We start from the raw sequence: 27,578 nt of genomic DNA on the forward strand, positions 1-27,578 counted from the left end.
ACGTGACTATGCAGTAACCCGGAAGTAGTGTGAGTGGCTCTTCTGTGTATGAACAGCGCTGAGTGTGAGTTGTTTTGGAGTTTTTCCTTCTGTAAGATCACACGTGCTTTACACCTAACACTTTGAACACACGACTCTACTTCTCTACTGCCTCGATCGAAGCTTACAGTATGTGATTATACATATTCACGAGTCAGAAAGACTGTAACTGTGTCTTGAACTCTTCTCAGCTCAGCGATGCGTGTGTGGAATTAGATGGACACGTCAGAGGAGCGCGATGACGCGGACCTGCGGGCTCAGGTGAGTCGGTCACGTGGTGTGTGTGTGTGTGTGTGTGTGTGTGTGTGTGTGTGTGTGTGTGTGTGTGTGTGTGTGTGTCCTTTAATGTGATGAATACCAGGTACAAACACACACGTTTTTAGGTCACCATGAGGAAACAAGCTTCTAAGTCATACAGAATGAAGTTTTTTGAAAATCTAAAAATGCAGAAAGTTTCCTGTGAGGTGTAGGGTGACAGAAAAGACAGTTTGTACAGTATAAAAACCATTAGGCCTATGGAGAGTCCCCTTAAAAAATAGAAACACAATGTGTGTATAAAACGTGAAATCTTGGACATTGTACGATGAAAAAATGATTAAAAGTAGTAAATGATGTTTGTCTGAAAGTGAAAGAATGCAAACAGGTTTTCTGTCAGGGGTACACAGTTCACAGAAACGTTTGTGTGTGTTGCAGATGGAGGAGGTGGAGGCGCTGTCCTCTATCTACGCGGAGGAGTGGTGTGTGATCGATGAAGCCGCCAGAGTTTTCTGCATCAGAGTCTCGGATGACTCGCAGCGGCCCAGACTCACGCTCTGTTTACAGGTGTGAGAGCCACACACCAGACTTATGACCACAAAACCAGTCATGAGGGTCCGTTTTATGAAACTGAGATTTATGCATCATCTGAAAGCTGAATAAATAATCTTTCCATTGATGTATGGTTTTTTTACGAGGACAATATTTGGGTGAGATACAACTATTTGAACATCTGGAATCTGAGGGTGCAACAAAATCTAAATACTGAGAAAATCATCTTTAAAGTTGTTCAAATTAACTTCTTAGCAATGCATATTACTAATCAAAAATGAAGTTTTGATATATTTACAGTAGGACATGATCTTTACTTAATATCCTAATGATTGTTTTAGCCTAAAAGAAAAGTCTATATTTTTGACCCGTACAATTGGCTGTTGCTACAAATAAACCCGTGCTACTTATGACTGCCTTTGTGCTCCAGGGTCACAGATGTGTTTCTGAATGTGTAACGTGTGTCTCTGTTTGTTTGAAATCATACTTCCTCCAGATTACCCGAGCTCAGCGCCTCCGGTATATCAGATCAAGTAACGTCATGTCTGATGGCTTGCAGTTTGAGTTTGTTGTTGGGAGCTAAATACGATGTGTGACTGACCTGTTGTTCTTGTCCTGACAGCGCTGGCTGGCTCAGAGGAGCAGACAGAATCACTCTGTCCAACAGTTTAGAGGAGCTGTATGTGTGAGTATCTGTGTCAGTGTAATATACTCATCAGTCACGTGAGTCTACAGACACTTCACAGAGCTCCGTAACCGTACATGTTGTGTGTATTGAGTATAATATCAGCCTTTTATTCTGTCACATTGCCACATGTGTTTTCACACTATCTTTTTCTTGTTTTTAGGGAGAACGCAGGGGAGAGTATTCTATACCTGTGGGTGGAGAAAATAAGAGAATTCCTCGCAGAAAAATCACAAAGTGCAGGTGAGAGCTAATGTAGCTTGTGCTGAATTAAACTAGATGGGCCTGAACTTTAGTTATCTTGTTATAATTTGATCATTTAGTAATGAAAGTGGCTTTTCGGAAGTAATAACTGTGCTGGTATGGGGTTGTACAGTAGGGGGCAGTAGATGAAATGTGATGTGAGAGGCTCAAATCAGTCTTTATTATGCAAGACTGATGCATATCTAGGGACTGTATAAGTAGGTTTGTCATGGGTGAGATATGAGATGCTGAAGTCAGTAATTATCGTGACAAACACACGTGAAGTATTAGACTTACCTGTTGTACTAACAGCTCATAAGACCCATGCACAAGGCATTATTGGTTAATCTTCCCTACCTTTCTTTATTTTTAATGTGGTGTGTGAATGCATTTGGTGTCATTGGCAGGAGTGCCACTGATTCTCACGTCTCATAAAGCAAATGTTGATTTAGATGTATGTTATGTTGCTTTGCTGAGTGAAACTTTTCAGCTTTATATTCTGCAGAACATAGACACACATACAGAACGTGGTTTTCCAGACAGTGCAAGCGTCTTCTCATTACAGACACCGAATGCGGAGCGCTTGTGCTTTTGGATTTTGTCACAGCACCAGAGGCTCCTTCTGTGAACTAATTGCCCTCGGTTTTAAATGTTTTGTTTTGTTTTTTTTTGAGAGGCTGGATGGGAGCTAGTTTATTTGTGTGTTGAGTTATGTATGGAGGGAGGGTTAGTTTGGGTAGGGGGGTGAATCTGTCTTTTATTTATTTCCGTCTTTTTAGGAAGGAAGCGTTCCACCGGCGGATGGAAATTACACATGACCGTCTCTGTATCCAGATGCAAAAACAAAAAAAAGATATAGAGAAATCAAGCAAATGTTTGGATCTGTGGTTTCATCAGCCCTTTGAAAAGAAAAGGAGGCATACAGTGTTCTCTGCGGAAATATACAGGAAGGAGGCACAATTGAAACAGGTGCACGGGGCCTGCCGGCAATCAGGTACACGGCCTGTCATTAACCTAGAAGTAATAGACCCTTCAGCTCACGGAAAGCAGCCTCTTTTGATTGTTCGAAACTGGTAGGTGGACAGCAGCATCTCAATAACCGAGGAAGTTATAAAAACTGGGCATAATCACGCTGTAAATGCTGGCAGAGTCAAGAGATTGTGGTGTGTAGTTAAATATGCAGTTACAGTGCACTGAAAAATATGGCTTGGATTGGATTTCAGAAAACATTTATGCATTTAGCAGACGCTTTTATCGAAAGCATTCAACGAAACATCTAGCTGGCGCTTTTAGCAAAATTAGCTTCCGAATGGGAATATCCCAAGCAATTTATCATATTTCACAAAAGAAGATATTTTGAAACATGTTTAAGCTTGTATTCCATCCATACAGTGAAAGTCAGTGGGGTCCAAAGTCGTTTGGTTCCCAACGTTGTATAAAACATCTAACATCTTATCAAAACCACTTTCCGGATGAAAATATCCCAAACAATTTATCCTTAATCACAAAAAAAAGAAAAATGTTTGTGTTTATTTTGTCCATACAATGAAATTGAATGGGGTCCTTAGTTGTTTCCCAACGTTCTACAAAATAGCAATATGGTGCTTTTATCAAAATTGGCTTCCCAATGGGAATATCCCAAGTAGGTGTTGGACGATTCATTGAAAAAAATCGAAACCAAAATTCAGAACCTCTAACATAATTTTCCCATGTCAGTTATTTAATTTTTTTAATCCTGTTAATACTTTCCCCTTAGTCTGCGCTCTACGGACGTGTATGACTGTTGCGCTCGAGTCTTTTGTAGCGTCTCGCACGTGAGTGACGCATTAAATAATTTAAACTCATCAATGTCAGTTCCAAAACAGTGGAGCAATCAAAGAAATACTGCTTATTTTCTACTTTTGGCAATATTCATTTATTTTGTTTGCAAAAAAAGGAGTTATTTTCTATTGTTCCATTTTTTTTTTTTTTTTACAAAAAAACTGAAATTTGACTTTTTTTTCATAAGACGTCTTAATTTCAAGCAAGCTTTGATTTCAGTAGTTCGAAATATTCAACAAATAACCAGAAATAGATTGTTTCCGTAAATTATTTTGAAACCACAAAGATATGAAATGCGCTCTTTCATTAGAAAAAATATCCCACCTTTAATAGTTGAGTATATTTACAGTACAAACCTTTAATGAACCATGAGGGCAAAAAAATAAAAATAAATAAATACAAAATAAAATAATCATTCAATTATCATAATCAAAGTAAAGTGTTCAATTAATGGACGTTAAGGTTTTAGGTAATACTGTCCAGCCCTAAACCCAAGCAATTTATCATACATCACAAAAGAAGGTATTTTGAAAAGTGCTGAAGTGTTTATTCCATTTATATAATGAAAGTCAATGGGGTCCAAAGTTGGTTGGTTCCCAACGTTCTACAAAATATAGCTTGCGCTTTTATCAACATCAGCTTCCAAATGGGAATATCCAAAGCAGTTTATCACATACCACAAAGAAAAGAAAGAAAAAGATATTTTGACAAATGTTGCAGTGTTATTCTGTTCATACAATGAAAGTCAATGGGTTCCAGAGTCATTCAGTTCCCAATGCGCTACAAAACATCTTACAAAAGTCATACTGGTTTGGAATGACTTGACAAACTAATTTTGAAGGTTAAACTGTGGTTGTGGTAAATACTTGTGCCAACATCAGGTTACTTTTACATTTATGCATTTGGTAGATGCTTTTTATTAAAAGCATTCAAGATACACATTCTGTCAGCCCTTGCGTTGCTTGGGAATCAAACCCATGACCTTGTTATTGTTAACTTCATAGTCTACTTGTCTGAGCTACAGGAAGGTTCACTTCAGTGTGTCATGGTAAAAATAACCCTGTAGATACCGAGTGGGCGGTTGACAGGACCTCAGCACCTGACAGGATAATATCCCACAAGTCCAGTCTCTGGATGGCAAGTTTTTACGTTCACACTTTTTCCCTGCATATTGAAATTCTTGTGAATCGCCACACAATGCAAAATGTTGTATTGTAGCCCAGTCTCTCGTTCCCGTGTCATTTCTCCTCATTGTCTGCCTCAAATCTCTCTTGCCTTTGAACATAATGTTTGTCAAAATTATTGCACGCCGGATATTGGATCCATGCCTTTGATCTAGCCATCTCGATAAAGTGAAATTGTTTGGATAAAACGAACACAGCAGCCTGCCGCAGTGAAGGTAGATGTTTTTTTAAGAGCGCTCCTTCTCCCTCCTGTCACAGACCTCGGCGTTGGAGAGATCTAATCGTAATCAGTGAAGAGACTTGTGCTGCCTTGACAGAACCTGTTAATCTTTTTCACCAGGGCTCTAACGGTTCCCATGAGGTCAGTGGCAAGTCCAAGAATTGACCCTGATGGGTTTTGACACTCAGCTCGTTTTCTCGGCTCTTCTTGGAAGGTGGAGAAAATCTTTTTTTCAAAACCTTTTTAAAGAAGGGAATTTACTTTGCTAGCCTGGGTCGATAACACTTTTTTTCCCCCAAGTAGAGTTAATCTGAGTGTAGACATGTTTATTTGTTGCATAAAGGTGCTGTAGGCATTTTTCTGCCACATAAAATGTCCCTATTACCCGAAAGCTCACAAGGTGTCCTGAGAAATCACACTCCATGACAGCCCCTGATTCCTTACAGCACAAATAAAGAATCCTGCTGAGTGCTGGCTGTGCTTTTTTATTTTTTGGCTCAATTAAAGATGTGTAGGTAGTTGATGCCTGTCAATCATTTTTTGCATGTTCTGGATTGGCAGATTTGGTTGGGAGGGATACATTTTGAGAGGAGGCCAAGTCTGCAAGAGGTGTTTTTTTTTTACACATAATTTATCTGCATCCTGCTCGTAAGCATTTTACAGTATATCTGTTACATAATTTCCTCCCATCATATAGGAACTTCTCATTATTAATAAGCTCATAATTGCAATGTTTAAGTCTTTGATTTGAAGTTCTGTCTGCCAGTAACGTGCTACAATAGAAACTAATTACTCATTGGTGGTATGTAGATGCAAAAAATGATTACAAATTACAAATAACGTCAACTGGCTAAGTGCTACTTGTTGCTTGTTGTTCGATACTAGTACGAGTAGTATGCAATTTAATCTAGGCTTATCACTGGTTAACGGTCAGACGATAGTCCACTTCCAAACACAGCCGTACGAATCCTTAAAAGCTATTGTTTTTGAAGGACAGCTCTCCCACGCCTTTCGCTGAATGTGATAATTGCGACTGAAATTATGTATATGCATGTCAACGGTTTTAATATGCAAATGAGTTTCTATGAATGGTGCGCTCAAGAGGGAAATGGAGCTCCAACTGAATGGAGGGGAAAAATGGAAATGGGCGCATGACTAGCGGTCCTGTTCATTAGCAAAGTCCCATTAATTATTTTAAGTCTCGCCTTGCCATGAGGTCTTCGTAAGGTGCCATACTCCATAAACTCAGATGTAGAAAGAAGGACACTCAATTACAGGTGTGTGGGTTGGCGAACGCATCAGATCTTGCTTCATTACGACCCTTTAATAGAAACAAAATTACATGTCTGTAGACATAACAAAGTTCGAGTGATAAGTCTTGAGTAGAAGTGCTGCTTTACTGTCAACGCTTCAAGGTGACAAAATCAAACAATGGTAATCAGGATGTAATTACAGCATTAAACAGACCTTCTGATTTGACCTTCACCCATCAGTAAGTATTCTGCACGTTGAGTCTTGACATCCTATCAAGACACCTGGATACGAGACACATCCCTGCTGACAAAATCAATCTCGAGGTGCAGAGCAGATGGTGATCCACTGCATGAGCACCTACTAGAAACCATCAGGGCAGAAACTGTGACCTCAGGCAGCATGAATGGAGGATATTGCTGGTCTAAAGCCATTTTTCCTTGCACTTTCATTGTTGTTGTTGGTTAAAGGATAAGTTTACCAATTTTCAACCAGTTTCGTATTGTAACAATGTCTGTAGTAGATGAAAATCAACTGTGTCGTCTTTCTCTGGCACCCAGATATCAGTGTTTATTTGTCAGCAGATGTCTGTAGGATGCAAACTGCATAATTTGGATTGACTTCTTGAGGAGAAACAGGATATGAATCTAGTTTTTACATCGATCTGTTTTTCTACATGTATCATTATTCTCTTCATTAGGCCGTTGGGGGAGTCGTTACACTACAGGGCTGTGACACCATCAGAAATTTGTTGGAGGCCTCAGGTGACAATCGTGGCCCAAACTGTAGTATGTACCCAGCTTAAGTTAGGTTAGCTCGTCTTTCAGAGTAACCAGTGCCCAGAAACCCTCTAAAAACAATAGATGACTAACTAGACACCAGCTAACCACCGTAAATAGTTTTTGGCAGGGATTTTACATGGGTCCCATGAATTAAATTTCTGATGTGTGAGCAGATATAAAAAGATTTGGCAAAGAACCTGTATTCAGCATGTCAAGCAAATTGGAGGCAATTGACGACAGCGACCTTGTGTTGTTTACTACACCATTCGTTTAAGTCTCAATCTCGAGATCACGACTTTGACAGGTTGCCCGTGTCCTACGGAGAATCTGTCTTTTGAATGATTCATTAGTGTTTTGAAGAAACGAACGCCAAAGTTAAATCAAGCCCTTGATTACCTGTTTTGAACATCTGTTTCGTTCGAATTTGATTTCCTTTGTTTTCAAATGAAAGTTTCTGCTCTGACGACTCCGTGTGCGATTCCGAAACCCCATTGTTTCACTGTGATGTGCTCAGTGTGTGTGCGGTTGTTTCTTTTTTGTAGTGCGAATATTACATTAGCGATGCTAATTTGTTCCCCCCACACGTTTTGGTAAACAAACAGGCCTAAATACACCCGGCTCCCAATACATGGCTCTCGTGCTTGATGGTGACGTCACGAAGGAAGAAGTAACTTAATCTAATATCAAACTTCAGAGGAAAGGTAATTATCGTCTTCCCTCGTCAACTGAATGATTACATGCCTAATACTCGACGGTGTCATGAAAAAAACATTTTTCTCCCTTCGCACTCGGCAAACATCAGCTCTGTTTTTAGAGTAATTATGCAGATGAGATCCTAGTTACAGCAGGTTGTTTGGTGAAGGCCCCTCAGAGAGATCAAAAGGTTGTGTTTTTTTTTTTTTTTATTGTATATTTCCGCGGGGCATGAATATTCACATCTGACACTGAGAGGTGGGGGCAGTTGAGGAGAAATGGAAAGCAGTCAAAGGTCGTTAAAGCTTTGGAACCAATTTAAATATTTGACGAGCTATAATTGATTTGCCTCAGATTTACTGAACTAAACAGGGAAGAAAATCCAAGCACACCTCAGCAGTTTCAGAGGTATTTTCTGATGAGATCCCTCAGGTGTTTGTTTAAAGATGAGCTTGAGGTTAATTTTGTGGTCAGAAGGGTTGTAATATGTGCTTAACTATACCAACCAGGTTATGGCAACAGTCATGGAAAACCTGGAAGTGTTAGAGAATTTAAAGTGTGTGATTTCCAGACATGGAATAGTCATTGAAATCCTTGAAGTCACTGAAATTTCAAAGTACTTGGGAAACCCAGAAAATCAATTCTCCCATTGAGATGTGTTCGGATCTCGGGATGTTTTTGACATTTGTACATTGACATTTAATCGCAACCACTTGAACTTTCAGAAACTGGTCTACTTCTCACATTTCAGTACATAGCAAGATATTTTTATTTGGTTTGATGTAGAACATCAGCATTATGATCAAGCAGAAATCTCCGCCAACCATCACATAATGCAATTAATATTCATTATCTGAGCCACATCTGGCACAGAGTTTGTGTGCTGAACAAACTTCCTGAGGACACAAGATGGGAACAACAGATGAGAAGAAAATAAGTCTTTTTAAATTCACCTAGCTTTAGGTCTTATTGTTGAACTTAGCGTTTAGGCTTTCAAATAGTGTCAACTATGAATGTCAGCTAGGCATTTAAAACCATGTCATGCTTCTGAAGAGAGCCTGATGAGATTTATAATGTCTTCCTCCCTCTTTTCCCATTGTTCTGACACCCCTGATGCCAAGGCCTAGTACCTGACAGGGCATACAAATGAAAATCACCCCTAGTGATCTCAGGAAAGGGATTTGAAACGTTTTGAGCCTCTATGACCATGATAGGAGATTCCTTGGTCGAATGTGTGGGAAGGCTGTTTTTATCACTGAATCTTAATGCTGTACTTCAGAACAGCTGGAATGGCTGATTGTGACTTCATTTAGTTCTCATTTAGTTTCTCGTTTCAAGATTCCTAATGACACATGGAAAATGACTGCCAGTGATTTGAGTCTGAATGTGTCGTCTTTAGCATATATATACTTAAAAATAGGTCCCAGAAAGTTTGCAGTGATGCCATAGAAGAACCATTTTGGGTTCCCAAAGAACCTTGCAGTGAACAATTCTTAAAATAATAATTTTTAAGAACATATTAATAATCTAAAGAACCTTTTTCCACTATACACACATATAGTATATATATATAAAAAACTTTTGTCCAATGGAGAGTTTCCATGGGGGTCAAAGGTTCTCCACTGAACCACAGACTTTTTTGAGTGTAAATTGTTGCATTCAGTTTATGTTCAACTGCTGTTGTTTAATGAGTGAGAGATGTTTCCATTAATTATTTATCTTATATATTATTGGGTGATACAGTGCAAGTATGTGTTGTTTCAAAAGAGACGTTAAGGACTATTTGCATTCAGGTATGTTTGAAGATTAATTGATAAAGAAACTTGTGGGAGAATGTCACTGACCTTTCTTTATTTACATCTTGAGCACGGTTTATTTTATTCATTATATATCATTTTATAGAGTAAAATGCCTTGCATATTGCATTGCATGTCCTTGGCGTCCTTGCTGATTGACTGAAATGTGCAATGGTCTGTTAAATTATTAGTTTCCACCATAATTCATTGGCCTGCGCATGTATCTGGGTTTGTATCTGTGTGTTTAGATGGACCAGAAATGAGTAAGACGGTGACAACAGAGGAAGAAGGTCATGACTACGACGAGGACAATCTTCCAGACTACAGCATGCTAAAACTTGCCAACCAATCAGCTCAGCTCCTCTCCAGTGCTTCTGATGGTATGTTCAAATGTATTGACATTTATTTCCATACTCCAAAGGAATTCCTAAAGAGAGAAACACTAGGTCTTAAATACTAATAATTGCGTGTAGGGATGCACCGATACCACTTTTTCCCAGAACGAGGTCGATATTTTTGGTACTTGCCGATACCGAGTACTGATACCTGTATTTTCATTGCATTTGTAAAAATGAAATAAAAACACTCTGATGTGCCAAGCCATCAGAACCGAAAACCATGGTTAAAAATCCGAGGTATGTATGTATTCAACTCTATTGTTGCATCCCTAGCGTATACATGCTTAGTAAATGAGACCCATTGTTCGGGACTCTTTTTATCAACACGAAACTGATTAGATCATGAAAAGTGGGAAGTTCTGCAAGCATTTGAGCTTTGAGAAAGTAAACTGTAGAGTCAGGTTTGACTTTAAATCTTCTTTAAAAGGACAGATGACAGGCACGTCTTGTGTAAAGCGATCCCAGTTAATTAGTCATTAGTGGCTCGCCAGTCATTCAAAGGACTGCTTTTATTTGCTTTTGTTGTTTGTTTTTTGTTGTAGATGAAGAGTTGCCACTGATTAAACATGGGGAGACAATCACGGATAGACGGAGCACATTCCAGCCTCATTTAGCCGCGGTGGTGACTCCTAAACAGGTGTGAGTCATAACCCATGTTCCCTGTATCAGACTCTATGTGCCAACTAAACCATTTTTCTTGCCAAAGATATCAGGCCTGCAGAATCTGTGTTTAATAACAGCCGTCATTGTTTCGCATATCAGCGCTTGACACTGTTTTTGAAACGCCGATCACTCCGGTCTCTAGTGCCATCAGCACTCGCTTTCTTCTCTTTTTAACTTCTGGAGTTCACTGTCGAGTCCCTCCCCCGTGTGGTGGTGCAAACAGACACTTGACGTGTCACGGAAGCATCGCCGTTCACCGTGCCCAGCTGGATGTATGGCGTATGACTCACGCACACCTGCCCCTGACGCCACGGCTCTTGCCATATTATTACAGGCTGCATCTAAAACTCTCTTCCCCAAACTTCATTGTCTTCCATGTTCCACGTCGCGGTCGTTTTTAACGAAAATTGGCTGCACAGGTGTCGGCATTGTGCATGAGTTACAACATGCTTGATACTGCGAATATTGCGTGACACAAGAGCAGCCGTCTCGAATGGCACTATGCCCTTAAGTAAGACATTGACATTTCCGCCACTTGTTCATACATAAACCAATTTTCTTTGTGTGATTGACAGTTTGAAGCCAAATGCTGACTATTTACCTGTTCAGTCTTCCGCCAGCTTTATATGAAAACAAATGCATTTGTGAAGCACACAGTGGGTTTATGAACCCATACAGCTGGTGTTTTTAAGTGCTGGAGTGTTTATTAAACTGTTAAATAGAGGTAGATGTGTTTACGTTTTGGCTACTTTGTAATTCTGGTTATTAGGACAGTGCGACATGGTTATTAGGGTGCTGCGGGTGTTTTGAAGCATGTGGCTGTGCAGCTACTAGGGCATTCTGGGTGTTTTTTAGTATGTTGCTATGCAGTTACTGGGGTGTTGTTTATTTTGCATGTTGCTATGCAGTTACGAGGGTGTTCTCTGTGTTTTTTAGTATGTTGCTATGCAGTTACTGGGGTGTTGTTTATTTTGCATGTTGCTATGCAGTTGCTAGGGTGTTCTGGGTGTTTTTTAGTATGTTGCTATGCAGTTACTGGTGTGTTGTGTTTCTTTTTTGCTTGTTGCTATGCAGTTGCTAGGGTGTTCTGGGTGTTTTTGTAGTATGTTGCTATGCAGTTACCGGGGTGGTGTTGTTTTTTGTTTTATGTTGATTTTGCATGTTGCTATGCAGTTGCTAGGGTGTTCTGGGTGGTTTTTAGTATGTTGCTATGCAGTTAGTGGGGTGTTTTTTTTTTTCTTTTTTGCATGTTGCTATGCAGTTGCTAGGGTGTTCTGGGTGTTTTTTTAGTATGTTGCTATGCAGTTACTGGGGTGTTGTTTATTTTGCATGTTGCTATGCAGTTACTTTGCTAGTTTGGTTTTTTTTGTAGTATGTTGCTATGCAGTTACCGGGGTGGTGTTGTTTTTTGTTTTATGTTGATTTTGCATGTTGCTATGCAGTTGCTAGGGTGTTCTGGGTGGTTTTTAGTATGTTGCTATGCAGTTACGAGGGTGGTGGGTGTTTTTTAGTATGTTGCTATGCAGTTAGTGGGGTGTTTTTTTTTTTCTTTTTTGCATGTTGCTGTGCAGTTGCTAGGGTGTTCTGTGTGTTTTTTAGTATGTTGCTATGCAGTTACTGGGGTGTTATGTTTCTTTTTTGCTTGTTGCTATGTAGTTGCTAGGGTGTTCTGGGTGTTTTTGTAGTATGTTGCTATGCAGTTACTGGGGTGTTTTTTTTTTATATGTCTTTGTGCATGTTGCTATAGGGCGTTTTTTTTTTTTTTTTGCTATGTACTTAGTGCTGTGTTGTTTTTTACATGTTGCTATGCAGTAACTAGGGTGTTCTGGGTGAATTTTTTTAGTAAGTTGCAATGCAGTTACTGGGGTGTTTATTTTTTTCTTTTTTGCATGTTGCTGTGCAGTTACTAGGGTGTTTGAGATGCTTTTTAGTAGTTGCTATGAAGTTTTTTCTGGGGTTTTTTATATGTTGAAATGCATTTACTAGGGTGTTCTGGGTGTTTTTTAGCAAGTTGCTATGGAGTTACTGGGGTGTTTATTTTTTTTACATGTTGCTATACAGTTACTGGGTGTTGTTTTTTACATTTTGCTATGCATTTACTAGGGTGTTCTGAGTGTTTTTTAGTAAGTTGCTATGCAGTTACTGGGTGTTGTTTTTTACGTTTTGCTATGCAGTAAATGGGGAGATTTTACATTTTTCTATGCAGTTGCTAGGGTGTTTAGGGAGGTTTTAATAAGTTGCTATGCAGTTACTGGGGTGTTGTTTTTGTACATGTTGCTATGCTGTTCTGGATGTTTTTTGATAAGTTGCTATGCAGTTATTTATTTATTTATTTATTTTGCATGTTGCTATGCAGTTGCTAGGGTGTTCTGGGTGGTTTTAGCTTGTTACTTTGTAATTGCTAGTGTGTCCCGGGTGTTTTTTAGCTTGTTGCTGTACAGTTACTTGGGTTAAAGGTACTTTTAAAGGTGCTTTTTGCATTAAAGTGATAAACTAGTGTCCTGATCAATCCCTCAGTGCTGCGTAGCAGGGCTAGTCAAGACATGTTTTTTAATGAATATTCAAACATTTCTGCTTACTCCATTTGAGCATTTAGATCACAAAACAACAATCGTTTTTACTGCCTAACCCTTATTTTACACTTCACTTTAATCAGTCATTGAATAACTTATTGTTCCCAATTTAAAATGAAGAGGAAACATGTACCTTAAAGTTCTTGAAAATGTCTTTTTGCTGAATGGAGTGGCATGAGGCGTAATTATGTCTCAGTATAAAGTTAATCTGTCACACCGTATTTTGTTCAAATTGTAAGTGTGGTGAGTGCTGAATCTTGTTCTTTTCTTTAATGCTGCGACTTTATGTGGAGGTGTGTTTAAAGCATTTGCAGTTATGAACCTGAGATGATTTTCAGTATAATACAGCTAATGCAAATGAGGAGCTTTATAAAAACTTGTTTGAAATCCCCCAGACAAGTGAGGAATTAAATTACAGTTCTTTGGTTAAATTAGATGGTAGATGATGTTTCAGACAGACCGAGTGCTTGATTAACGTCATCTGCTGTAGATGTTTATTCTTTAAAATTCATTCTGATAGTAGTGCATTAATACATTTTTTCTTTCTCTTATCATTTCTTTTCTTTCCTCTTTGTCTTTTTCTGATTAGCTTTTTCCATTATCTTTGACTCTTTTAGGGCTCCAAAATGGATGTATGAAATTCATGTGGCTAGCTTTAAAATTAGCTTCATCCGTGTTGTAACTTTAGTCTGGAATATACTACACAACTTTTGCACCAATTTACAGTCTGGACAAGTCACTGTTAGTTTATGAAAGTCAGAGCCAGTCAACAGATATATTAGAAAATCGCATAGTGTATGATGAGCAGAAATTTGGGATTGTTTAGACTGATTCTATCCAGTCCAATTAATCAAACATGTTTGATATTTTGAGACGATTTTAAAACACATTTTTTTTTTAATTTGTCATGTGTTTCTGCATGAGGTTGTTGTGTTGGGAACAAATTAAAGTAGTGTGTGATCCTCAATCATTTAGTGTAAGATGCCCAGTTTTTCCTCTGTAACATTAAGTAAATACATGATGCCTAGAGTTTTAAAATCTGTAGGGCTGCAACAAATGATTTATTTTGATAATCGATCAATCTAATGATTATTAGAATGATTAATTGACTAATCGTCGATTATTTCACTGATTAATCAGTAGACTTTGATTATTCAGTTTTTGCAATTAATTAAAATATTGAGTTCTACATATTCAGAGCTTGTGCAAACATTCACATCGCTGTAATCTGATGCGTTCTTAACTGCTGCTTTCTCACCGCTGTCAGTTTTTTTTTTTTTTTTTTTTTCGTTGCATGTGAAATTGAGAGGAAAGCGTGCAGCGTGTTTTTTGCGTGAATTATATTTGAGACTAATCTGCTTCCATCCAGGAGAGCTGAATTAGAGTCTTGTGCTACAGTGCCACGCTGGTCTAACCACATTATTTCACACTCTTACATAAGGATATATGAGATCAAACGACTACTCAACAAAAGTCTACTTTATGGGTGAACTATTTTTTTAAAGTAATCAGTGTTACGATTTTCACCTCATAGACAACCTAAATTAAAAATCTAGACACCAGAAGATCCCTCTTTTCACATGAGAAAACATGTAAAAGTCTAGCTTGTGCTGTTGCATTTTTCTCCATATAAGCCATATGGATTCTTGGTTGACAATCAACAGTGTTATGGCGCATTGCACCTGCAGTGCTATACAGATGCCCTGAAGCGGACTGAACAACCTTATCAGTACGAAATTAGCTAGACAAGCTTGATATAAAATCAATGGATATGTTTAGTTCAGCTGAACAGCTGAGAGGGTCTGTCTGAGTGCATTAGACGCACTCTTCGAATTGTTCCATACAAACAAGGCCATGAGAAAGGGGGGAAAAAGCATTCGCAGGCATATCTCTTAGTCACTTTGTAGTTCTATTGGGATTTCAGAGGCCATTTTGATGCTTTTTGATCTTTGATATTGTGTTATCAGCAGGAACTTCAAAGTTTGGCTGTGCTCTAATTTTCATAATAGGTTAGTGTTGACAGAAGTTGGTAAATGAGTTTGTCTATGAACCCAAGACGCCAGACTCTGGCGGGAACACGCACCTGTTTGTGTTCAGCATCTTCACAAGCTATAGATCTCAAAACATTTAATTAGATTTCCGTTCCATACAAAAGACGTTTTCACAATAGCCCAACACAAAACCCAATGCAGCCTCCGAGGAAATATCACCGGGGTTTTTACGTTTTAGAGGATGTTGCTTTGTGTTTCCTGCTATTTGCTTTAGATCAGCACTGATAAAAAGGCAGCATTTGCACACAGCATTCAAAAGATATCTCATTAGCCTCTGCCCGACACAGGTGTTCACGACGAGAGTATTAGCCGGAGAGAAAACAGATGAATCGCACTGATAGGGGCTCCAATTCGTGATGACTCTTTCTTTAGGGGAGCGCGCCGCCGTACATATTCATTAGCATCAAGCTTGCTGTTTTTCTCGACTCGTGAATGAAATCGCAGTCAAGAAGACGGTTGCATTTGTCTGTCGTTCTTTGGTATCAATAAGGTCCAACTCTGCAGTACGAGCAAGCACTCTGAACCTATTTTTGACTCTCTTTCTTGGTAAATAACGAAGGGACACTCAGCGCATATAGGCTGAAACCCATTTTGATGGACAGAAACAACTGGCAGTGTCCTTCCCAAGGGTTTTACAGCAATATTTGAAGTCCTTGGTGTTGTGTACAAAACAGATTTACACTCAATATCTGGTCGCTCTCGCCCAGCTGGTTCTTTTAGCAAAGCCAGACATTGCCTGTAAATCCATGAAAACCCAGAGCCGCTGTGAAGGTTGTGTGAGTGCGTTTTTTCGTGCATTGCACCAGGGATATGTCGCTTCTTTCATAAGCACCTAAACCTGTCCGTCACTGACGATTTCTAAGCAAAGTTGTTGACGTACAGTGTTTATAGTGAATTAAATATAATTCTCTTTCTCTAAAGAACTCACGGTTTGGTGTAATGTTAGATCAGGGAGCATTTTGTAAAACAAAGTCCAGATTTGGCTTAATTAACCCAACAATATTCCACTTTTTGGTTCACGCTGGATGGCCAAAATAAGGCAATCAGAGCAGAAATGTTTGCGCATAAAACTAAGAATACGTATCGTAATTGATGCTTCCCCAGACGGAGATGTAGTATTGGTCACACGAGTTACCCATGTATATTCATTGAAAGGAGAAGATTTGCCTTATGTGATTTTTGAAAGGCACTTCCTTGGCTATAAAACATTTTATTAGAGTGTCCTGGTTTAAATTATACTAGGAAACAGTTTTAATCAGAAAGTACATTAATAGCCTAATTTGAAAAAAGGTTTCTCCTGGAAAATATTAGATTAGGCAATTTTTATCAAACGTAAATTTGAAAGTTTGCATTTAATTGCTTTTTTATTATTATTTAGTTTGTTTGCAAACATAACATTGTTAAATTATTGCATACAATGTATTAAATTATTGTTATTAAGACTATTTTACACTTTATTCTTCCGTCTGTCATGAATATAGACTTTGACTCTGATATGCCAGAAAATTATAAATAAAATTTCTCCAGATGGCGTCCAGTTATAGTCGAATGTGCTAACCGATGAAACCGTTTCCCATTTTCTGCAATCAATCTTTCCTCATCCATGTTTTTAATATACATGAGTAGCTTGATTGTGGACCAATCAGATTTCACTGTGGGCGGGGCCTCTCGCCACAAGGATAAAATAAAAAGGCCAACCAATTATAGTGCTGGATATCAAAAAGTCGAGTACAAATGCCATCTACTGGTGAAGTACAGATTTTCACTCACAAATTGCTAGTAAATTTCACAGTAAATTTTTAACAGTGAATCACCTTTTAGTTTGCAGGGCATATGTTGCTTGCTTACACATTTGTATCCTGATTGCAACAATTGCGCCCACTATTTAAATTGAAATAAATGTATTATTTATCTTGCATGAAAAAGGCTTGTATTTATATATAATTCTAGGTTGTGAGTTTTAGTTTGCTGTATTTAAATAAATATCTCATAGTCGTACCATATGCTCAGATTCAGCCACGAGTTGTTTACGGCCGAAACCTGTTGTGGCAGGAATTGGTCGGCGACGCAGTAATAATAAGTTGCGCTTCAAGTCTGCTCGTGTCCTTTGAAACAGTGTTTTATTAGTGTCAATATGTTATGTGCACACCCATCTAACACATACGTTCCCCAGATGATTTTTAAACCAAGCTTCAGTCCTTTAAAGACGAGCAGGGACTGTGAATTAAGCCTATGCTGGTGAACGTGTGCTTGTTCATGTGTTGGCAGTCGTGTTGCATCACTGTGAAATGTTCTGTTGCTTGCAGCCTCTTTCCAACAGTTTTAGTTATTCGCATAATTTTTTATATTCTGAAGGCAGGTATGTTGAAACAGTATTGGTTTGGTATGCACGTAGGTTTCCATGTTTTAGGTTCATATTTATTTATTTATTTATTTACTTGCAGGTTCAAAGGGTTCTGAATCATTTATATGAAAACAAGAAGATTGCAAGTGCCACTCACAATATCTACGCATACAGGTATTTCAGTTTTTAATCCATTATAAAGATTTGCAGTTGTTAGGCAAACAGTAATATTTATATATTTTTTTCTTTTCACAAGTTTATGCAAATTTACAGACTCCTTTCAGTCATTTGTACATAATTTTGTTTTATTTCTACCATAGATACCATTTTGCAGTTCATACGTCGTTTTTCTAGCTAATTTTTAAGATATTTATGTGAAAGTAATCTCCCATTGAGTTGCATTAGTAAATGCTCATTGTAGTATTTGCGTACTGATAGAAATGGTATTAAAATTTAAATTTTACAAAACTGTTTGAGGTTTACATTTAAAACAAGAAAAAAAAAACATTTCCACTGTACTAAGAAAAATAAACTTAATTCAAGGTACGTTCTCTGAAAATTAATATCTTATAGGATAGAAGTAAATGTATCTTGTTTTATGACTAAAAGCATCCTTAAAACAAGATACATTCAACAGTTCAGTTTACATCAGATTTACGGATATTTTAAATTTTGTTAATATTTTGAGTGAGATTTTTAATTTCTACTTTTATTTTAATCTTAGATAAAGTGTGAACTGTTGTGTCGTATATCTTTTAGTTGTTTTTTAAATGTTATATTGTTTTTATTAATAATTATTTTACTTAATTTTAGTACTTCATCTAAATTAAAATAAGAAATGCTTCCTTTGCAACCAGCTTAAATAAAATAAGTTGTGTTTCTATATATTTGATTTTATTCCAGTAAAAATTTTTTTTTTTAAGTAATAAAGTTTCCTTTTTTTTAGTTTTAGTTGACTATAATAACACTGTTCTGCATTCAGCAATTGCTATGGGAAGTTATTTCTTGGTATGTTATTAGATTTCAGCCAGTATTTCAATTATTGATGCATTTAGGTTTATGCATTGACACAAAGAGTGTAACGTCAGTGCGGGACGTGTGTGTGTTTAAGCAAGCGCTGCAGCGGGGTTTCTTCAGGACATGATCAGTGACATACAGTAGGGGTGGAGAGGCTGAGATTAAACCACAGGTGATATTGACATTCAGCATGTTCCTGAAGCCCCTGGTGAATGAGGAGAGCCGGAGCACAACGCTCACAGCTGCACAAAACCTCAAAAGAAAGCTGGTGTTTTCATTAGGATTTAATAGGGCTGCCAGTTTAATGCGTTAACTTAATTAACTAGACATGAAAAAAAAAATTAAATTAAAATATTTTAATGCAGTTAACGCACTGGCCCGCCCCCAGACCTGTACGTCATCTTACATTTCATACAGTTGACAAATATGATGCAGGGAAACATTTCCATAAATGCAGTTATGCCCTAAAATTCAAGATATTGGTATAAAAATGCTCCTGTATGAGTTATTGTCTCATATTTATATCACATGATAAGCAATATCGCACCAGCAGCCAGAGCAACACACCAGTGCCGTTTCAGTGCAAATGTGATTTTACACAACAGTTCAGTACATAATGTTGATATTGTGTTGTATTTTAAACACAATATTGTCTGTTTTTGCTCAGTTTTGCCAACAAAAACATTATCTATAAAGCCACAGCTTGTGCGTCTCAGTTTCTGAATGAATCTAAAATAATAATCGCATCCAAAATAAAAGTTTTTGTTTACATAATATGTGTGTGTGTGCCGTGTATATTTATTATGCATATATAAAAACTCACTCATACAGTATATATTTAGAAAATTGCTTTTACATGTATTTATTTATATTATACATAATGTTATATATAAATATATTTAATATACAAATAAAACATATTTTTCTTAATTATGTACATGCATGTGTGTGTACACATAATAAATATACACCGTACACACATATATTACGTAAACAAATACTTTTATTTTGGCTGTGATTATTCGTTTGACATCACTAATTTTTACATTAAATAGTAAAAATATTTCACAATATTACCATTTTTACTGTAATTTTGATTAAATAAATATAGAGAGCAGAAGACACTTCTTTTAAAAACATGAAAAAAAGTAATTAATCCAGACTTTTAACCAGTAATATACAACAAAACCACATGCTTCTTTTAAACAAAGCCCTAATCTTGTTTAACATTAGCATGTAACTTGTGCCACATTATTGTGCTAATGATGAATCTGATGTCAAAACCACTTGGACAACCTTAGAAACCATTAAATTTTCTTCTTCTTTAATGGTTACATTTGATCTGGTGAGGTCTTGTTGTTTTATCAAAACTCTGGACTGTGCACTTTGTGATTTAGCACCGATTGGCCACTTTGTTCACACCAGATACCCAAAGAAAGCGTTCAAACTCCCGTCATTCCTGTCTCTGACACACACGCGGAGCCATATGTGCTGAAAGGTCTCTCTGGGCAGCGCTGCATCTCTTGGCTGTTAGCAAAGTGACTGTCAACACTGTGCTCATCTGCTGCCAGCATCTGCTGCTGCCTTTCATTCCCAACAACTATTCCCCAAATGATGGACCTTGTGCGCTCAACACCGAAAAACCTTCAGCGGGGCGTCCCGATTTCCCACACTCCCCCTGTGCCTGATATTACGCTGCATCCAAATCCTCAACCAATTTTTCTCTGAAATACACCCACGACTACAAAACCCCAGACGCAGCGTAATGTGAGAGCAAGTTGCTGCCGTCGTGAGTTTTTGTAAAAGTGGCTCCTGAGGGTCCGCAGGGCAAAGAGCTGTGATTTTGTTTTTTTTACATTTACTTAACAGTGCCTTCATGTTTTCATCAGGATCTACTGTGAGGATAAAAACTCTTTCCTGCAGGACTGCGAGGACGACGGAGAAACAGCAGCGGGGGGCCGACTACTCCATCTCTTGCAGGTAAATGTGTGTTTGAGTCAGGTGATCATCTGAACTGTTGGCTAGTGGATGTCATTCATGATATAGTGATTTTAATGTGTGTTTGTGTTATTTGATGTTTTGATCTGTTGGTTTTTGGATGTTTTTTTTTTTATTTAGATTTTCTTGTTTTTATGGACTGTCGAGTTTAAAAAAAATACAAAATAAAATTAATTATATATATTTATATATATATATATATATATATATATTTATATACATGTATTTTTTATTTGATTGGAATTTTTTGTTTGATTGTTTATTTTTTATGCATTAATTATTTAAACCAAATATATTTTTTAGCATCACTGAATCAACTAAATGCATTAATTTATACTAGTGCTGTCAAACGATTAATCGCGATTATATTATTATTATTATTTCCAAAATATATACATGCATGTGTGTATTTATTTATTCATAATAAATGTACACTGTACACACACATATATTATGTAAATTAAAACTTTTATTTTGTATGCGATTAATTGCGATTAATCGTTTGACAGCACTAATTTATACCAGCAAAACTAATTTTAAGTTAAAACAAGTAGAAATAGCTATTTAAAGTAAGAATTGCAGGTTAACACTTTTTACAGTGAAGTTAATAATGTGTTCAGTTTTAAACCCAATACTGTCAATATCATGCGTTTTGCTCATTCGCAAACAAAAATCGTTCCGATCAAAGCTACAGCAGAACTGCTGTGCAGGTCCGAACAACACACAGCAGCGATTCATCACTAAATGAATCCATTAGTGAGTCAATAATTTAGTGATTCATTCATCAAGATTCTTGCCATTCGAAATGAAACGGTTGCATGGATGATTCAATGACTCACTCATTAAGACAGTGACTTGTGCTTTTAGTTTCATATTAAGAGTATCATTTCATTATTTAAAATCATTTCATATTTCAATATTCTTTATAAAAACACTTATTTATGCAATATTTAAGATAAAATGTTTTTATTTCTAAAGCTACATTTTTGTTATGTCAATTCAGTGCTTTACTCAGGACAATAATGACTTTAAATCATCTTTTGGGATTTCTCAGCTCAAACTGATGTGTGATTAATTAGATTAAAAAAATTAATCGCATGACATTTCCAATACTTGGGGCTTTTTTGTAAATGATTTTATTTACAAAAAGCAAACTGCATCATTGTCTTTAATCTGTGGTTTGAAGCAAGCTGTGCACGTGTCAAACGTCAATGACACATTTCAGGCATCCCTCCTCCTGTCCTGATCCCAATTCCTTTCTTGCAGTGTCAGATATTTGCACTCCGATGTGTCATTCATCTTCGTGCTTATCTCCTGTTCTCTGATTAAAAGGCCTCGGAGCGCCGGCGTCAACACCCTCCGGTGTGAAATATGACATGACACTGTAATCTCTACCCACTTTCATTTAGACCCGACCAAAAAACCCATACAGCATTTCTGTCAATAACCTCTACGGGAAATAAGCCCACGGTCTGCCATGACATTCGTTAAATTTATCAGGAAACGGAGCATCTGTGATGTTGTTTTCCAAATGATCTTCTCTCAAGCGTGATTTAGTTTGTTGGGTTAAAAAGACTATCACGATTTATGAATCGTCTTGAGATGATGAACGCCACCTTTCCAGTTTTTCGTAAATCAGTTGAAAGCGTCCAGTCTCTCATTCCGTTGATGTCCAATTTATCAGTTTATTTGAGACATTATTGTTGTATCTGATTGCATTCGTTTTTTATTTGTACATATTATTTTTGTGTTTTATTTACACAAATGGATGCATTGATATGTGTTCATAATTTGTAACTCTTGGCTATGAAAGGATTTGATTGGGAAAGAAAATGCTATAAAAAAAAGTAGAATATGGCCCGTTTGTTGACCTCTTTCTTGGTGCATGAATGAAAATACACCAGCGAACACTAACAGCCATTCACACGAGCTCATTTAACCGATTGGAGTTCGTCCCACTATTTCCTGTTTCGCAAATCTGACGGCATGTTTTGAAAGAGATACGACTATTAATAGAGGTGGCGTGTGCAGATGGCTGAGATTTCCCTCCCCGCAGCGCTGCGGGAAAGAACACAACAAGCCAGCACTGTAAAGACACTTGAGAGCTGTCATTCTTCACAAAGAGCATATTTAGTCTAATCTGCGCCTTTGAAGCGACTCCTTTCCCAAACAGGGACTGACAGGCTGTGCGGAAACGATTGTGAATCAGTGACACGTCATCCAGTGTTTTACTGTTTAAAAAAATCCATCTTTCAGCTAACACATGTTTTGCATTAAGAAGTTGTGTATTTGCTTACAATGCAACAGGTTTCCTAGCTAAACCTGGGATTGACTCTCATCTGATGTTTCAGACTTGTGCCAAAATCTGCTGGTTTACATTTAGATGAGAAATGTCGCGCTGTATTGGAGGGGATCTGTGAGCAGCACGTGTCAACAATATAATCCCGCGGTCAGAGTTTCCCTCAGAAATGTTGAAATGTGTTTTCTTCGGCTTCTGTGCAGATCCTGGACGTGCGTAACGTGCTGGTGGTGGTCTCTCGGTGGTACGGCGGGATCCTGCTGGGCCCCGACCGCTTCAAACACATCAACAACTGCGCCAGGAACATCCTCATTCAGGAGGGTTACACCGACACTTCAGTGAGAATAAGAACAAACATGCTCTTTTCCCCAAGACTGTTGATGAATAATACAGTTTAAAGCCTTGCATCCTGTGTATTTCACGATGCATTTCTCCCGCTGATGTAGACAAAATGCTTATATTTATTGAATTATAGCTTTTTGTATATTTATATATGCATTACATGTATCTAAATATTATAGCTTATTTCTATGTATATCATTTTTATAATTAAGTATAGATACAAACAAGTAATTAAACGTAAATTTTAAGTCCACATGTAAAATAAATATTACTTAAAATAATACATTTTTAATTTAGCTGATGTGGACAGAATGCTTAAATTTGTGTATTCATTTAAATATATAATTTAAATATTTATCCATTTATATATATATATATATATATATATTTATTTAAATAGTGTTAATAGAATGCTTATGTTTGTGTATTTTATTTTATTTTATTATTTATTTAAACGTGGAATTAAAGCTAAATGTATGTCAAATATTATATGAAAATTATATGTAAACAAATTATGTGTATGTATTGTTAATTAATATTTATTTATATATACGACCGAATAAGACATCTGAATATTAATTAAAATATTAATAAACTGATATTAATTAAAATAACCAATTAATAGACCAATGTATACGACGTAATGTTTTAAAATCAGCAGAATAATGCAGACGTTCAAAAACCCAAGCACCGTGTTGAAAGTCATTGGGTTCTTGTAATGTCTTTTTATTAAATGGAAACAGTTGTGGCACAAGTCTTCTGTCGACGTGTTTGTTTTGTTCTTTCTGAGCTTGTCGAGTACTAAATGTTCACTATTGCATTTTTTTGGTTGCGTCTGTACGGAGAGAAGCTCTCCTCTCGAGTGTCCGCCACTTACTCACCCCACAATCACAGTGATAAGGTCACACAAAAACAAGTTGTGAGGAGATTTGCCGGCATGCGCCTGACTTCTTCCCAGGATTCATTTGTTTGTTGTTTTCTTTCATTTCTGTGCAAATGAGGCCTGGTGCACAGCTGCGGGGCTGCTATGGTTACTCAGATAATAGGGGCGCGTCGTCACATCGCAGACGTACAATTACACGCATGTGTGATATGATTGTTTAAGGTTTTGCTAGAATTCATTACAGAAAGCTTGAGTCAATTAAAGCAGCATGTGTTGTTCATCACAGCAGCGTCGTCCGCTTCGCCTGAAGCTGTCACGATTCATGAGTGCGAGCTCAGGCCCTCAGATCATAGTTTGTGACGTGTTTTGAAATTGGTATCCGTCGCGCCGCATGCCGTAACGGTGATTGACGTTAAAAGCAGCTCCGCGGTGCACTTTTCTTCTTCTGCTTCTATTTTAAGCCAAGGTTTTCTGTAATTCCTTTGATAATGGACCGAATGAGTCTGTTTCCCAACTCAGCGGCCCCAAAAGTTGTTTACTTGACAATCTAGCACCACTAGAGAGACCATTACGCAAAACTGCCTATTAAAGACTAGTGGGTCTTGTGTAAAAGTCGTAATTACTATAATTTGAGCATTTCGCTAATTACAGTTTTATTTTGTCATGCCACTCCAGAACTATAACACATTAAAGTGAATGTAGAGCCAAAGCAAGCTGTGGACAGAATGATTATATTTGTATATTTATTTAAATATAATTATATTTTAATTATAATTACTATATGCCTATATAATTTAATTAGTGTTTATTTATATAAGTAATAAATTAATACATATGCAAATATCTAAATAAATGTGAATTAAAATATATAATACAGTAATAATATAAATAGAAAAAATGTGTATGTGTGTATATATATATCTATATATATGTATATATATATATATATATATATATATATATGTAATATTAATTAAAATTATATATATATGTGTATGAATAAGTATATATAACAAGTTTTGTATATTTATTTAAATATGTAATAAATATGTATGTGTGTGTGTACAATTAATATTTATTTATATAAAGACTGTTTATAAGGATATTTATATACATTAATACAAATAAGTGAATACTAATAAATATAAAAGTGACTAAAATATAATTGTTATCAAAACATTTATTATTATCTGAACAGAATGCTCATTTATATATTTTAATATTTCTTTAATTCAGTATATAATTTATAGCTAAATTTATATACAATACTGTATATAAATGTTATGTAAATTAACAAATGATGTGTTATATATTCCTTGTTGATTAGTATTTATTTACATAAACAATAGATTAATACATACAAAAATATTAGTTGTTTACTTGAATATCTCGCACAACTAAAGAGACTATTACAGCAGCATGCCTGTTAAAGACGAGTGGGCGCTTTGTAAAAACACTAATTACTGTGTTTTTGAGCATTTCGCTAATTACAGTTTTATTTTATGTCGCTTTAGAACTGTAACACAAAGTGAATGCACAGTCAAACCTCTTCTTAAATGCAATAGTCGAGAGATAAATCATCCATGCAAATCTAACCGTATTGAAACTCATTTAGAAACTCAGGAGTCCTTCTCGCTGCCTTCATTTCCAGCCCATTTAGCATTGCATGCATATCCAAGTTCTTTATGTTCACATATTGGCTTAAGAAGAACTCAGTAATGTGTATTGGTGATTCTTCACAAAGCACGTGCTGAATTTGTAGTTTTAGCTGTCTGATTGGAGCCGTCAGCTCGTATAGATTTCCTGACGCCGTGCATGTCTCAGGCTCAGATGCATCACGCTGTTCTTTCAGGGTGAAGATGAATGTTGTGTTATCTTCGCAGTTTGAGCCGGCTGACTCATTGTGTTCACATTCTGTCCACTGCGGCTCAAGAGTAATTAACATACAATGCATAATAACGACCACCGCTGTGCAGAGTAGCCGGGGCGCGAGCACGTCACATGTGGAATAATTAAACCAGACTCCTTCCCAAACACTCATTTGGACACCATCGGGTCCCTAGAGACGCAGTCTAAATAATAAAAAACAGTCAGAGGAATTTTAACAAGCCTTCTACGCTACTGGTAAAAATGACAGTGACATTATTTATGGCACAGTTGCTTTATATTGCATCAGGGAAACATGCAATATTTGATAAAAGTTATAACTCAAAGTCTTCTTGTAGCCTGATTGCTAAGGCATGGTGCTAGCAACGCAAAAATTGGCTTTCAATTCCAATTCTCAACCATACACTTTGAATGCTCACAGGCAATTGTTCACAGGACTATGAAGGAGTGGAAATTGTTTGTTTTCATGGACGGCTTTGCTTTTATTAAGGTATTTTTTCACTTAAGCTGAAACACACACGTATTTTAACGTCAGACCCTTCAGTTTAATCAAGTAAATTCGTGATATGAATGTTTGATTATATCAATATTTAATCAAAAAGACGCTGGCTTCACATTCATCAAACACTCGCTTCAAAAACCTTGAGAACTAATCTCACAGATACTTGATATCCACACTGGCAATTTTTATGTGATGCCCATGTGAAAAGATAAATAAATGAAATATCAAATAATTTACTAATAAAGAAGAGGGTACCAAAAATAAAATATCGCTAAAATATCGTTCCGCATTGTAATGGAGCTCAACATAGGCTTAAAGGGTTAGTTCACCCAAAAATTAAAATTAGCCGACCCCATGATTTACTCACCCGCAAGTTGTATTTTTAATATAACTTTGATTGTATTTGTCTGAAAGAAGAAAGTCATATACACCTCGGATGGCTTGAGGTTGATTAAATCATACTTCTTTTCCCCCTCAAATCGGGTTTTGTCTCTAATTTTGAACATTCATCTGCGACCGCAAATTTCAGGCTGTTATTGACAGCACAGCCTAACACTGTTCTAATTAAATGTAGTAATTTAAGACTGCACAGATGTTTTTGACATTATTATAGATTTCTCTGTTTCTTCCAGCAGGAAGATCTTCATTTCAGCTTTTCTTTTCACCAGTCTTATCACTTGTCTTTTATGTTTTCCCTTTCAGGAGGAAGCATCCAAAGCTGGAGGCAAGAACAAAAGACCCAAGGGCAAGAAGGCAAAATAAAAAAACCTTCCTGGAACAGCTGAGACCTGGAATGAAGACAGACTTGACAGATAAAATAAACTGAAAATGCTGTATTAGTGCTTAGTAAAATCATTCAGTGTTGTGATGAGGGTTGAACAACTTTAAAGTCATACCAAAAATGGTTTTGTATGCAATTGTGTTTAATGGTCTGTTGCTACACATTATGTCACACTAAGTGCTTTGCCTTATGAATAAAGATTTTTATGAATTATAAATTGATTTGCAAAAGAGGGTTTGAGGCTCGCCTGAAGCCACAAGGACAAACGAGTGTGAAACAGGTAATAAATACCCCTGACATTCATCAGCGACCTTTGATC

At 36.9% G+C, this 27,578-nt stretch overlaps 1 protein-coding gene across 4 annotated transcripts; it reads left to right on the forward strand.

Annotated features, from left to right (window-relative positions):
- On the forward strand, positions 1 to 27,562 carry impact (impact RWD domain protein). 4 transcript variants are annotated; one of them, XM_042749177.1, is made up of 12 exons: positions 1 to 91; positions 231 to 300; positions 733 to 861; positions 1,327 to 1,379; positions 1,469 to 1,531; positions 1,695 to 1,774; positions 9,770 to 9,901; positions 10,462 to 10,556; positions 17,651 to 17,724; positions 20,457 to 20,547; positions 23,068 to 23,202; positions 27,181 to 27,562. In XM_042749177.1, exons 2-12 carry the CDS (start codon positions 256 to 258, stop codon positions 27,238 to 27,240), a joined length of 957 nt encoding a protein of 318 aa, XP_042605111.1. In that variant the 5' UTR covers positions 1 to 91; positions 231 to 255; the 3' UTR covers positions 27,241 to 27,562. The 4 variants fall into 4 exon arrangements, with proteins under 4 accessions (XP_042605111.1, XP_042605112.1, XP_042605114.1 ...); XM_042749178.1 differs by having other exon boundaries at positions 1 to 64; XM_042749180.1 differs by having other exon boundaries at positions 1 to 64; positions 1,327 to 1,365.
- The last annotated feature ends 16 nt before the right edge of the window (positions 27,563 to 27,578 follow it).

The sequence above is a fragment of the Cyprinus carpio genome, chromosome B22 (genome assembly GCF_018340385.1).
Source record: "Cyprinus carpio isolate SPL01 chromosome B22, ASM1834038v1, whole genome shotgun sequence".
In the NCBI taxonomy this organism is placed as follows: Eukaryota; Metazoa; Chordata; class Actinopteri; order Cypriniformes; family Cyprinidae; genus Cyprinus; species Cyprinus carpio.

Excerpts from the sequence above, each read along its gene's own strand:
- impact (XM_042749177.1), top strand. The coding sequence starts at position 256 with ATGGACACGTCAGAGGAGCGCGATGACGCGGACCTGCGGGCTCAG. Across the intron at positions 862-1,326 it reads GACTCACGCTCTGTTTACAG|ATCATACTTCCTCCAGATTA; the intron begins GTGTGAGAGCCA and ends TGTTTGTTTGAA. Across the intron at positions 1,532-1,694 it reads AGTTTAGAGGAGCTGTATGT|GGAGAACGCAGGGGAGAGTA; the intron begins GTGAGTATCTGT and ends TCTTGTTTTTAG.